At 46.4% G+C, this 14770-nt stretch overlaps 1 protein-coding gene across 2 annotated transcripts in view; it reads left to right on the forward strand.

The window, feature by feature from the left end:
• Positions 1-5075, forward strand: part of KLHL21 (kelch like family member 21) — a 108182-nt gene extending 103107 nt beyond the window's left edge. For both annotated transcript variants that reach the window (XM_063943397.1, XM_063943396.1), the window contains exons 4-5: positions 1571-1643; positions 2766-5075. In XM_063943397.1, the coding sequence (XP_063799467.1) occupies positions 1571-1643; positions 2766-3083 (391 nt within the window). In that variant the 3' untranslated portion in view covers positions 3084-5075. The remainder of the gene's footprint in view (positions 1-1570; positions 1644-2765) is intronic.
• Positions 5076-14770: the final 9695 nt, after the last annotated feature.

The raw sequence follows: 14770 nt of genomic DNA on the forward strand, positions 1-14770 counted from the left end.
AGGCAGGGCAGCTGGGACAGTATCAATCCCTCAGCCCAGTGCAGTCTTCACCCACACTGCACCTTGCTGTGTTCAGTGCCTCAGGGAGCTGCAGGTAAAATGGCCGCCCAGCACAAGGATTTCCCCCTCCTTCCCTCTCTGCACCAGCCTTCAGGGTATCAGGATGGCTTCTGTATATGGCCCTGAGGGTGCAGGAGTGGGGTGCCGCTCCTTTCCTGTGCCGCTGGACGCCGCGTCCGCCTCGGGCGCTCGATCGTGTGCGCGCGCGCACGCGCCCGGCGGAGCTTCAAAATCGAGGCCGGGGACTGAGCTGCGGCCTAGGCCCGGAGTCCGGGCGGCCGCCGACGCGAGCCGGGAGCGCTCGCACACACACTCCACCGCCTCCCCAGCACCGCCGGGCAGGAGATTAGTCCAGAGGAGAGCAGGATCGGGGCCCCAGGATTGTTGCAGGATTAATTATCCAGGGAGCTCCTCGATCCTGCTGCCTAGTCCTCTGCTGCCGTGGCCACGCCCCCCGTACCTCATCTGTTTTGATTTAACCATCTGTGCTCAAGCATGGTTTTCTCTATGGGATGTAGTTAATATCCCAGCTGTTGGGATATGGGCGTTCAGGATCCTGACAGCCAAGAATGTCGACAGCCTCGCCAGGGCTATTCCCACTCGTGGGTGTCCACGACACCCATATATTGGGTATAGAACCTGTGGCGAGCACAGCGCGCCACAGTGCCGGCAGGATGGCGAACCCGCAAGGGGCTTCATAGCACTTGCACCACTGCTGGCATTCTGACAGGCGGGATGCCGCTGTCTGACTAATGACAGCCGGCATTCCGTCCGCCGGGATTTCATATCCAACCCATCTCTATAACCTGTTAGTGTGCATTGAGGACCGAGGTTAGGAATCTATGCTCTAGATACTAGTGACAGACAGCAAAATGTGGCCACATTGGGCGAGCTACACCCGGAATGTGTTTGCACAGTCAGAATGTCATTTTTCAACTATTTTAAATGATAATAATATGATGAATTTATTATTAGAAATGGGCACTATGCATGGACAGTGCCTGATATTGCTGCTGATCATTTTAACATGTGTGGGCAATTTAAGTGTTTTGGATCCGTGCAACACAAGCGGCTCTCTATGAAATACTACAGATATCTGGATAAGTGCTTCCATACGTGTCTGGTACTGCCTCATGCAGCCATGTAACCTGCAGATCACATCACATTGTCCAGCTTTTCAGTCTGTCCCACAGATAAAACTGACCAGCAGGTGCACACAGTGTTTTGTTCAGGGGAGTTTGCGTCATATATTCCATTTATAAGCAGGCTATTACCATTGCCGCTGCTATTGTAATTAACAGTGAACAAAAGCAACAAAATAGGCTTTTATTTTTGCAAATGGGCATGTGTGCAGTCCCACTCCTTTGCTGACAAAAATTGGAGGGGCCACTTTAGCTTACGTCATAGTTCTGTCTGTGAAAACATGTTTACATGATCTAGACTGAGGTAATATATCATTCAGCGTGTCAGCTTATTGGTATTCTCAGTAACACACTTTCTCATACTACAGAGATGACTCTGCTGAAGTGGATGTGTACAGGCCTTTGGAGAATGAGTGGAACAAAATACCTGCCATGAAACAGGTAATGTACATTGTTATTTCTAGCTGAAACCTATTGCAATGTATTGAATTTCTTGGATAGAAGTGATACTATGGGGTTGATTCAATTCACTGACCGTTGAATAGCGCCGGGAATTAGCTCCCGGCGCTATTCAATACAGCGCCAAGAGACACTCACTTGTCGGGAATTCTTCTCTCACCCCTGAGGGGATGAGAGAAGAAATCCGACAAAAGTGCTGCCCCGCTGCCGGCGCGAGGCTGATTCTGTCGGGAATCAGCATTGCGGCGGGGAGTTAAGTTGGAGAATGCTCGTTCTCCCGACAAATCAACCTGTTAAGTCCGCGAGAACGGGCATTCGCCGACTTCACTTGAGCTGAATTGAATAGCGCTGGGAGCTAATTCCCGGTGCTATTCAACTGTCGGTGAATTGAATCGACCCCTATGTGTTGTTGTTGTTTTTGTAACTGATGCTTTGTGCTGTGATGTCCACTCATATCTTTGTAAGAGGAATTACAGGTCAAAATAATAAATCACAGCATGCTTATATGATCATCCTTTAATCATTTTCTACAGCTGTGAGATGTGCATCTTTGTATTTGTGATGTGAAGGGTGTAATACTTTGTTACTATTTATCTTTTAACACTGAGGCCCAGATTTATTAAGCCTTGGAGAGTGATAAATAGGGTGATAAAGTGCCAACCAGCTCCTAATTCTCATTTTTCAAACACAGCCTGTGACATGGCAGTTAGGAGCTGATTGGTTGGTAATTTATTACTGTGCTATTTATCACTCTCCAAGGATTGAAAAATGGGGGCCTTAGTTTTTCCTTTTAACCTGTACCTGTCACCTTCACACAGCAATAGCAGCCATTTTGTTCAGCAGCAGAAAATGTATTGGTTGCTCAGGAGCCAGTACTTATTGAACGCTTGCTGTGCTGTCACTTTTTATTAGTTAATAGCTTGATTTGGATATTAACTCAGAACACAAACAGTGGCTTCCATGGTGTATAGAGGACAGTTACCTTTTTATCTAGAGAAATCTCATTTACTAAATAAGTATGGCAGAATTGTGTATTTCTCGCCAGTCCATGAAATCTGCATATACAACACTTGTGGGTCTCTAACGCTGTTATCATTATTTCAGGTACACGTTGGAGGGAGTCTGGCCGCTCTAGGCGGGAGACTATATGTGTCTGGTGGTTACGACAATACGTTTGAACTATCTGATGTGGTGGAGGCGTTCGACCCGGAGACAAAGGAATGGAGCATTGTGGGACATCTCCCTCAGCCGACCTTCTGGCATGGCAGCGTGAGCATATTTAGACAGTTTATGCCTCATACTCAGTACAGCTTTGATGGCGTCCCGCTAGACAACGCCAACTATGAGAGGAACACGATCAACCTGAACAGGCGGCGGCAGAACTTGCACAACCACAATCTGAATGAATTGCACCGGCGATAGCTCACTTTCTTTGAACTCAACCTAATTTAACCAAACGACCAGATCGATAGAGGGCCAATGCCGCATTAGAAGACACTACGGTTTCTATTTTAATAATATTATATATTTATATACTTGTTTTTCCACATGAACACGTGATGCACTCTGCAAAATATATCCATGCCAATGTGCATGTCTGTATGCTGAAAGCTGTTTCTGGAATTTTTCAAAAGGAGGAGAATTAGATATTACTATAAAATATTTTTTTTTTCTATCAAACATAAACACAAAAATATGTAAAATACACAGCCGCCCTGCTAAATGACCTCATCAGTCATGTAAGTGTTGAATGTCATTGTAGTAGCCATCTTGTCTAAACTATCTCCCAGAGCTGACCACCATTTTGTGGAGTGAATTGGCAAATTTCTTCATGTTAAAAATACCGGTTTGCCAAGTCCGTTGGGGTATCGGGAAATTTGCGTCAATTTGTCGCAGATGTATGGGTGCCATAAATGTCAACAGCCAATCCATACACTATATTACTGTAACTTCACAGAGAGCATGTTGCCACTGGATCCTAGAGAACCAATAGGCAGCATGCTGGAGATGAGGCGAGCTCACAAAATGTCCGCCACAACTGTAGGCACTGGCCAGATAAAATACAGTATTTAAAAATATTCTGTACAATAAATGGGATTATTTTAGGGTCTCTTCAGTATGCTGTGGGATCAGATTGGCTTAGAAACTAGGAAAAACGTTATCACAAAACACTAGGGACAAGATTTACTAAAGGGGGGGGGGGAGGGGAGTGGTCTTTATATTATATTTTATATTGCAACAAATTTTAAATTTCCTGATTTACTAAAGGCTAAACTGCTGAAATATTGAAAGCTTAAAAGTATTAGAAATTGCCATCTTGAATTACATAGAGTAAAACACAGACTGTGAAAACTATCACGTTGCTGTCTGAAAAAACGCTGGAAAATGAGCTGGTTGTGGGAGGTGTCTGCACTGTTCAACCAATCAGCACACTTCTTATAAGGGCAGGTCATTATTTGTTGGTTGAGGGGGAAACACGATAATTATCTTATGGGGCAAAAAGATTTTATGGATATAGATTATGGGGGCCAAAATAATTTATAAGTTAAAAAAACGTATAATTTATTAATGTTCTATTAGGGAAATAAATATGTATTTATGACCCGTATTGTTGGGGCACCATTTATAGTGCTGAAAAATAAGTTTGCCGTCACAAGATAATTAATATGGCTCTCAGTAGAAGTATACCTTAATTTGGGCCCTATGATATATTCATATTATAATATTGCCATCATAAGATACTGTTTTTGCCCTGTTTAATCAGTAAGGATTGCCATCATAATAAGCATATTGTGTATTCTCCTGTGCTGGATAGTCAGATGGCTCTGGTGTTTTGCCTAAACTGCCGTCAGCTTCGGCGTTTTGAGTATTACTGTAAAGGGGGGTACACACGGAGGGGTGTACTAGGGTATGCCGGCGACCAGCATACCGTCGCCGGCATACCGACAGCTGGGCGAGCGCAAATGAGCCTCTTGCGGGCTCGCTGCACTCGCCACGCTGCGGGCACGGTGGCACGCGTCTCCCTCCAGGGGGGGGGGCGTGGACCCCCAAGAGGGAGTAAAAGTGTCGGGATTCCGGCATCGGTATACTGTGCGCCGGGATACCGACAGTCGGCAAACTGAAGACCACCCCACATGGAGAGATCCGTGTTTAAAATCTAAGCAATCTGACTAGATTGCTTAGATTTTAAGCATGGATCTGTCGTGTGTATGCCCCCCAGCGACAGCGATGCGCGGCCCCGCACATCGCTATCGCCGGTGCTAGATTGGTGCTAGAATATAGCGGGTCACTCACTTCAGCGCTGTGTGAAGTGAGCGGCCCCCCTCGCTCAGCACACATTGCGCTGTGCTGAGCGGGGGGAGAGATGTGTGCTGAGCAGTCTGTGTTAAGATCGCTCAGCACACATCTCTCCCATCAGTACTGGCCTTAAGGCGATCCTGCCTCTGGATAGCCGTTCCAGACGATATAAGGTGAAATCCGCTAAACAAACCAATTCCTCTAAAAGTAAGGACAACACTTTTATCCTATTTACATACAAAGTAGTTAAACCCTAAACTCGTCTATTGATTGTTGTCCTTTACAGTGTACCCACCGGTGTGTGAATGCATAGTGTCTGGAGAGGTGTATGTCGCCTGCGTTCCTCTTATGCTCATTGCTGGTGTAGCGCTGCTTTCCTGATGCCAGCAGACCCTGGCTCCACCATCCTGTGCTGGATTCCGCTGAAGCTTTCTGTACGTAGGTTGGGGAGGTGGAGCTGTACTGCTCTGTACATTGCAGCAGCTGACTTTGCTAGCAGTAAGGTACACCCTTGTTGTATATACTTTCTCATATAGGGCAGTTCCTTATTGACTACTAAACCTGTTCGGGTGTGGTATGTTGGGTAGATAAGACTTAGGTCGACAGTGTGTAGGTCGACATGGTTTCTAGGCCGATGGGGACTCTAGGTCGACATGAGAAAAGATAGACACAACTTTTTTTGGGGGGGGGGGGGGGGGGGGCGGGCGGTCGTTTTCTCAGTACAGTGACCGGGAACCCCAATTAGTGCACTGTGTGCCCACGAGTGGCTCGCTTCGCTTGCCATGCTTCGGACAAGGTGCCTCGCTCCGCTACCGCTGCTTTCGGCACAGGTTACCGTTACCCAATTGTAGTCCACGTGGATCATAAAGTATGCAAAAAATTCTACAAATGAATTTTTTTTGAAAAACTCATGTTAACCTATGTCATGTCGACCTAGAAACCATGTCGAGCAATAGTGGTCAACCTAGACAGTGTCGACATACTGTCGACCTAAAGACCGGATCCCACCTGTCATTTATTCTAATAAAGCACTTGGTGTACGCCGTGCATGTATGTACCAGGCTGGACTTCATATCTGTACTGCAGCTGGGTAGAGTCTACACAAGCCGCTCTCACTGTAAACGCATTTATTCCAGTGCAATGCAGTGTCGCCTCTATCTGTTCCAGGTTACGTAACTGACCTACACATCCTACTCTGGTGTCGCTGCTCAGTGTTTCACTTTCACTCCGGGACTCAAACCTGCCTTGTAGGAAGAGTGGCCTAGAAAATAAAATGCTTACAGATTTGTGTATGCACTTTATTTTACATTCTGTTTTATCCAGGGTTGGCAAAGCGCGTTCCCATTCCTCACCATTACTTAATAATGCGCCCAAAGATCTCTTGCTGCTGTCACACAAGCTGTCATCGTATCCAGTCAGGTGGGCAGTCCTTGCGCAGTTGTCACACAAGTACTCCAGTTGTCACACAAGTACTCCAGTTGTGAAAATATTGTATGCTTTTGTATGATTGGGAACAGTGTCTCCCATAGCATAGTATGTGCTGGTAAGATCCTGACTTTTATATTGTGTGTTCGCTGCCTAGTGAGTAGTTAGGGATCTACTGCATTAGATCATAGCCTCTCACATATGGTAACTTCTCCACCTTTTACATTGATCACTACACCTGTATGATTCATGCACTTATGTTCTGCGGACAGTGCTGGTGCTGTATAAACCGTCATAGTACCCTGGGACCGCCATCGTGGAAGCTCAAAACATACTTCTCACGTACTTACCAAGCTGTTCCAGATGGGCTCCCTCCACGCTGGTGACGTTGCAGCATGCACCAGCTAGAAGGGGGAAGGAATTCCTTTCTACAAGAGAAATTTCCCTGTGTATCTGGACGATACCTTGGCACCAACATTACTACTTCACAGGGTAACAGTGGTTGCCTTTATTTTTTGATAAATTGGTCTTAAAACAAAAACTGTTTACTTTTAAATCATTATTAAGTGACTATTGGTTCAACAGTATTTTTTATGTCCTTTTAGCCAATTATACTGGACTTTTTAAGTAAGTCTGTTCATAAAAAGCAGAACTGTTTTGTTGTTAATAAGCTACCCCAGAACGCCGCACTACTGTACATATATACTAGATCGGTCTGACTGCTGCATTATCCATAATGGGTCTTCCTATATCACAAGAAGAGCGTTACCAGTTTCCTTTGTGGCAGTGAATGTTTCTGCGATCTTGTGCGGTATATGATCCGATTTCCTATGGTAATATCTGTACACGGCGGTCACAATATGATGTGACGTGATCGCTTTCTACACGGGAAGTTTCACCACGCAGAATTACAGATGTTACTCAGCTGCCATTAAATGTTTTCCTAGAAAACTGTATTTACTCTATTAGCTGCAAACTGTGACGTTTGTGCTGTTCTCATGTTTTGCCTTATATTGTTTTTTGTAGAATGATTTAGTTTTTATTTTACATGATCATTGTATGGTTTGGAATGGAATTTAAATTAAATAAAGTTTGACATAAAACAAAACATATTCTTGGTTTGTTTTTTTTGCAGGGAAATGGGGTATTAATCTAAGCTTTCATTTTCTCCAACACATCCCTTTCTCCTTTCTATAGCAATTGATTATAATTGTGCGTACTTATAAATTTCCTGACTAGATGATGTCATGCACCTGCCCTACTCCTTATTATAATGTGCTATACTGTGTACTTCATATATTCACACTTTACAGCAATGAGTCCCAAACCTGGTCCTCAGGGCACACTCAGCTCAGGTTTAAGTGATAGCCAGGCTTTACCACAAATGGTTAAACCAAATCACTGATGTACTAATTAAGTCACCTGTGCTCAAATATGGCTATCCTTAAAAACTGGACTGTTAGCGCGTCTAGTGATTGTGGTTGGGAACCCCTGCCTTATAGAAAATGCTACGGTAAAGGAGTACAAAGAAGCCATTGTCTGGGACCGCTTGGGGCAAATATTAAAATTACCATTTATGAGGTATTTTGCACCTCACTGACCAGAACAATTTTGCACAGTGTTGGCTTAAATAAAAAGTATTATTCCCAAGTGGGAAGTATTATTCCCAAGTTTTTCCCCTCAATTAAAAAAAAAAAGGATTTAATTTTGTACTCTGATATTAAGGGGTATATGAAATAGGATGCAAGAATGCCCGTATTTTTAAAGCAGCAATCATTTACAAGGCAAAACCAGGTTAGTTTCTCTTTCAGCCACTAGGGGACACTGGAACACTGGAGAGTACTCAGACAGCTGGGTGTGAAGGGATGCAGACCGGAGGTAGCACAATAGAATAAAAAAATTATGCACAGCTGGCTCCTCCCCCTTCACACCCCCTAATCCCTTCAGTTTGAAAAATGGTGCTGGAGGTAGCAGTGCAGAAGAGGAGCTCTTGCTCCATAGTGATTTTATTTTAGTTTCTCATATCTAAGGGGCCAATCCAGCCTGTTGGTAAGGAGGGAGAAGGTACCCAAAACTAACAAGTGACAAAGATTCCGTTGGAAGGGATCTGCATCTCTTTCAGGAGATCAACAGACAGCGTTGCAGGTACTGAGAAGCAGGGGACAGATAGCGGGCAGCAGAGCAACCCTTTCCCCCGTTATGGGGTTTCTTCTCCCAGCAGCATTAATCTGGTCAGTGTTATTACAGGGCAGACACACAGTTCACAGCCGCTGAGGTCACCGCTGAAGCAGACGGAGACCCAGCGGCTGAGCGGCGCTGGCATTCTGTGAGGTAAAGTCTCCGCATGGTCTCACAGGTTGGGATGTGAAAAAAAAAAAATGCAGTAGCGACCATTTTGTTGTATTTAGGCGCGCAGCTTTAACGGGTTGTTCCTTTCTGAGGAGGGTGGACATGTTTATAGTCCATTCACAGAAGGGGAATTATAGGCTAATGAGGTATTGTTATTACTTACAATAGATGGCGCTGTTTGGAGATAGCAGTTTGAATAGGGACTAGCTGCTGTGATCTTTCTGATAATGGATCTAAAACTATAGGTTTTATTTTCCAAAGGACTCTGCTGACAGGTCCTGAGGAGAAGGAGCATCATAATTCTCAACCCGGTCAACTCAAGCTGTATCAACAGTTGGTGGTGTGTGGGTTACAAATGTCAGGCTGGGTTTTTTTCAGTGTTATAATATAATTCCAGCTGTGTGACTACCAAATCCACAAAGACTGGTTATGTTCATTGCTCTCTATATCCCTATGGTCTTTATCTTCCTATTATAATAGTGTGAAAGTACTGCTGATTGGTGTGTGAGTGTTTTAACATGTCTAAAGCACAAATCAAGACCACAAAGACTGGTTATGTATGTTCAAAATGTTGCAAAAAGGGCAGCTGCGGGGTGTGCGACACATGTTTGGGAATGGATGCGCAATCTGGGAGCAGTGGTCCATCCGGGTCATGGGAAAATGCCCTGGCAGATATTTCTAAGGAAATGGCGGAATCCCGCAAGCAACATTTAGAAGGGGCTGCGGGCTTTTCCAAGACTATGGAGGAATTCCTAATCAGAATAACTCCGTCTGCACAGGTAGAAAAGAATGTGCGTAAAGCGGTTAAGAGACCCCTCCCTATCCTGCAATAACAGTCAGAAGAGGAGGAGGGTCTCATAGATGAGGAGGAGTAGGGAGAGTCAGTAGAGGCAATAATTGACGTCGGTCCTCAGGAGGAGGACGCTGAGGTCAGAGATTAGAATCCCTTATTGAAGGGGTAAAATAGGTCCTTAACTTCAAAGAAGAAGAAATTAAGGAGCCTGAGGTTTTTGATCTTTTTGATTCTCAGAAACCGCAAACAGCGTTTTTTCCGATTCCTCAGACTCTCCAGGATCAAATGGGATAGGCATGGAAGCAGCCAGATAGACACTTCCAAATTTCCAAGAAGTTCACGGCTAATTACTTGCTGCCCAAGGGTGTTATGTCAAAGTGGAAGGTCCCTCCTATTGCGGACGCTTCCTTGGCTAGACTGTCAAAGAAGACAATATTACCTATACCTAGCGTGACTACACTACAGGATGTGTCAGATCGTAAGTTGGATACGGCACTAAAATCTATCTTTGTAGCTGCAGGAGCATCATAATTGTCAGTGCTTGGCTTAATAAGGCTATTGTAGCATGGACCGGTCAAATTGTTCAGGCAGTGGCGAAATAGTTAGACTAGCGGAACATATCCGTAAGTCAGCTACAAAGGAAGCTAGCAGGATAGTGTCACGCATCTCGGCATCGGCTAGAAGGATACTGTGGCTCAGAATGGCAAGTGGATTCTGATTCCAAGAAGGCAGTGGAGGCGATCCCCTTTGTAGGTGAAACTTCATTTGGTCCAGAACTGGACAAGTGGATTTCGCCGTCAACAGCGGAGAAAATAAGAATTTACTCACCGGTAATTCTATTTCTCGTAGTCCGTAGTGGATGCTGGGACTCCGTAAGGACCATGGGGAATAGCGGCTTCGCAGGAGACTGGGCACAACTAAAAGAAAGCTTTAGGCTAACTGGTGTGCACTGGCTCCTCCCACTATGACCCTCCTCCAGACTTCAGTTAGGATACTGTGCCCGGAAGAGCTGACACAATAAGGAAGGATTTTGAATCCCGGGTAAGACTCATACCAGCCACACCAATCACACCGTATAACTCGTGATACAATACCCAGTTAACAGTATGATAACAACTGAGCCTCTCAACAGATGGCTCAACAATAGCCCTTTAGTTAAACAATAACTATATACAAGTATTGCAGACAATCCGCACTTGGGATGGGCGCCCAGCATCCACTACGAACTACGAGAAATAGAATTACCGGTGAGTAAATTCTTATTTTCTCTGACGTCCTAAGTGGATGCTGGGACTCCGTAAGGACCATGGGGATTATACCAAAGCTCCCAAACGGGCGGGAGAGTGCGGATGACTCTGCAGCACCGAATGGGCAAACTCTAGGTCCTCCTCAGCCAGGGTGTCAAACTTGTAGAATTTAGCAAATGTGTTTGACCCCGACCAAGTAGCTGCTCGGCAAAGTTGTAGAGCCGAGACCCCTCCGGCAGCCGCCCAAGAAGAGCCCACCTTCCTCGTGGAATGGGCTTTCACTGATTTAGGATGCGGCAGTCGGCTGGCAGAATGTGCAAGCTGAATCGTACTACAGATCCAGCGAGCAATAGTCTGCTTTAAAGCAGGTGCACCCAACTTGTTGGGCGCATACAGGATAAATAGCGAGTCAGTCTTTCTGACTCCAGCTGTCCTGGAAACATAAATTTTCAGGGCCCTGACTACGTCCAACAACTTGGAAGCCTCCAAGTCTTTAGTAGCCGCAGGCACCACGATAGGTTGGTTCAGATGAAAGGCTGATACCACCTTAGGGAGAAATTGGGGACGAGTCCTCAATTCTGCCCTATCCATATGGAAAATCAGATAAGGGCTTTTACATGACAAAGCCGCCAATTCTGATACACGCCTGGCCGAAGCCAAGGCCAACAACATCACCACTTTCCACGTGAGATACTTCAATTCCACGGTTTTAAGTGGCTCAAACCAATGTGACTTTAGGAAATCCAACACCACGTTGAGATCCCAAGGTGCCACTGGAGGCACAAAAGGGGGCTGAATATGCAGCACTCCCTTAACAAAAGTCTGAACTTCAGGTAGTGAAGCCAGTTCTCTCTGGAAGAAAATCAATAGAGCCGAAATCTGGACCTTAATGGAACCCAATTTTAGGCCCATAGTCACCCCTGACTGTAGGAAGTGCAGGAAACGGCCCAGCTGAAATTCCTCCGTTGGGGCCTTCCTGGCCTCACACCACGCAACATATTTTCGCCATATGCGGTGATAATGGTTTGCGGTTACTTCTTTCCTAGCTTTAATCAGCGTAGGAATGACTTCCTCCGGAATGCCCTTTTCCTTCAGGATCCGGTGTTCAACCGCCATGCCGTCAAACGCAGCCGCGGTAAGTCTTGGAACAGACAGGGCCCCTGCTGCAGCAGGTCCTGTCTGAGCAGCAGAGGCCATGGGTCCTCTGAGATCATTTCTTGAAGTACCGGGTACCAAGCTCTTCTTGGCCAATCCGGAACAATGAGTATAGTTCTTACTCCTCTTCTCCTTATTATCCTCAGTACCTTTGGTATGAGAGGAAGAGGAGGGAACACATAAACCGACCGGTACACCCACGGTGTCACTAGAGCGTCCACAGCTATCGCCTGCGGGTCTCTTGACCTGGCGCAATATCTTTCTAGCTTTTTGTTTAGGCGGGATGCCATCATGTCCACCTGTGGCCTTTCCCAACGGTTTACAATCAGTTGGAAGACTTCTGGATGAAGTCCCCACTCTCCCGGGTGGAGGTCGTGCCTGCTGAGGAAGTCTGCTTCCCAGTTGTCCACTCCCGGAATGAACACTGTTGACAGTGCTAACACGTGATTTTCCGCCCATCGGAGAATCCTTGTGGCTTCTGCCATCGCCGTCTTGCTTCTCGTGCCGCCCTGTCGGTTTACATGGGCGACCGCCGTGATGTTGTCTGACTGGATCAGTACCGGCTGGTTTTGAAGCAGGGGTTTTGCCTGACTTAGGGCATTGTAAATGGCCCTCAGTTCCAGAATATTTATGTGTAGGGAAGTCTCCTGACTTGACCATAGTCCTTGGAAGTTTCTTCCCTGTGTGACTGCCCCCCAGCCTCGAAGGCTGGCATCCGTGGTCACCAGGACCCAGTCCTGTATGCCGAATCTGCGGCCCTCTTGAAGATGAGCACTTTGCAACCACCACAGCAGAGACACCCTGGTCCTTGGAGACAGGGTTATCGGCCGGTGCATCTGAAGATGCGATCCGGACCACTTGTCCAACAGGTCCCACTGAAAGGTTCTTGCATGGAACCTGCCGAATGGAATTGCTTCGTAGGAAGCTACCATCTTTTCCAGGATCCGCGTGCAGTGATGCACCGACACCTGTTTTGGTTTTAGGAGGCCTCTGACTAGAGATGACAGCTCCTTGGCCTTCTCCTCCGGGAGAAACACTTTTTTCTGTTCTGTGTCCAGAACCATCCCCAGGAACAGTAGACGTGTCGTAGGGACCAGCTGTGACTTTGGAATATTTAGAATCCAGCCGTGCTGTTGTAGCACCTCCCGAGATATTGCTACCCCGACCAACAACTGCTCCCTGGACCTCGCCTTTATCGGGAGATCGTCCAAGTACGGGATAATTAAAACTCCCTTCTTTCGAAGGAGTATTATCATTTCGGCCATTACCTTGGTAAAGACCCTCGGAGCCGTGGAGAGACCGAACGGCAACGTCTGGAATTGGTAATGACAATCCTGTACCACAAATCTGAGGTACTCCTGGTGAGGATGGTAAATGGGGACATGCAGGTAAGCATCCTTGATGTCCAGTGATACCATGTAATCCCCCTCGTCCAGGCTTGCAATAACCGCCCTGAGCGATTCCATCTTGAACTTGAATTTTTTTATATATGTGTTCAAGGATTTCAAATTTAAAATGGGTCTCACTGAACCGTCCGGTTTCGGTACCACAAACATTGTGGAATAGTAACCCCGTCCTTGTTGAAGTAGGGGCACCTTTACTATCACCTGCTGGGAATACAGCTTGTGAATTGCCTCTATCACTGCCTCCCTGCCTGAGGGAGTTGTTGGCAAGGCAGATTTGAGGAAACGGCGGGTGAGAGATGTCTCGAATTCCAGCTTGTACCCCTGAGATACTACTTGAAAGATCCAGGGATCCACCCGTGAGCGAGCCCACTGATCGCTGAAATTTTTGAGACGGGCCCCCACCGTACCTGGCTCCGCCTGTGGAGCCCCAGCGTCATGCGGTGGACTTAGAGGAAGCGGGGGAGGACTTTTGCTCCTGGGAACTGGCTGTATGCTGCAGCTTTTTCCCTCTACCCCTGCCTCTGGGCAGAAAGGACGCGCCTCTAACCCGCTTGCCCTTATGGGGCCGAAAGGACTGTACCTGATAATACGGTGCTTTCTTTGGCTGTGAGGGAACATGGGGTAAAAATGCAGACTTCCCAGCTGTTGCTGTGGAAACTAGGTCCGAGAGACCATCCCCGAACAACTCCTCACCTTTATAAGGCAAAACTTCCATGTGCCTTTTAGAGTCTGCATCACCTGTCCACTGCCGAGTCCATAACCCTCTCCTGGCAGAAATGGACATTGCACTTATTTTAGATGCCAGCCGGCAAATATCCCTCTGTGCATCTCTCATGTATAAAACTGCGTCTTTAATATGCTCTACGGTTAGCAATATAGTGTCCCTGTCTAGGGTATCAATATTTTCCGACAGGGAATCTGACCACGCAGCTGCAGCACTGCACATCCATGCTGAAGCAATAGCTGGTCTCAGTATAATACCTGTGTGTGTATATACTAGTGATGAGCGGATTCGGTTTTACTCGGTTCTCAAAACCGAATCTTATTGATATACAGACTTCAGGATAGCCTCCTGCTTTCTATCAGCAGGTTCCTTTAGGGCGGCCGTATCCGGAGACGGTAGTGCCACCTTCTTTGACAAGCGTGTGAGCGCTTTATCCATCCTAGGGGATGTTTCCCAACGTGACCTATCCTCTGGAGGGAAAGGGTACGTCATTAGTAACCTTTTAGAAATTACTAGTTTCTTATCGGGGGAAGCCCACGCTTCTTCACACACCTCATTTAACTCCTCAGATGGAGGAAAAACTACTGGTAGTTTTTTCTCTCCAAACATAATACCCTTTTTTTGTGGTACCTGGGGTAACATCAGAAATGTGCAACACATTTTTCATAGCGTCAATCATGTAACGTGTGGCCCTATTGGAAGTTACATTAGTC

Source organism: Pseudophryne corroboree, chromosome 10 (genome assembly GCF_028390025.1).
Source record: "Pseudophryne corroboree isolate aPseCor3 chromosome 10, aPseCor3.hap2, whole genome shotgun sequence".
Taxonomy (NCBI): domain Eukaryota; kingdom Metazoa; phylum Chordata; class Amphibia; order Anura; family Myobatrachidae; genus Pseudophryne; species Pseudophryne corroboree.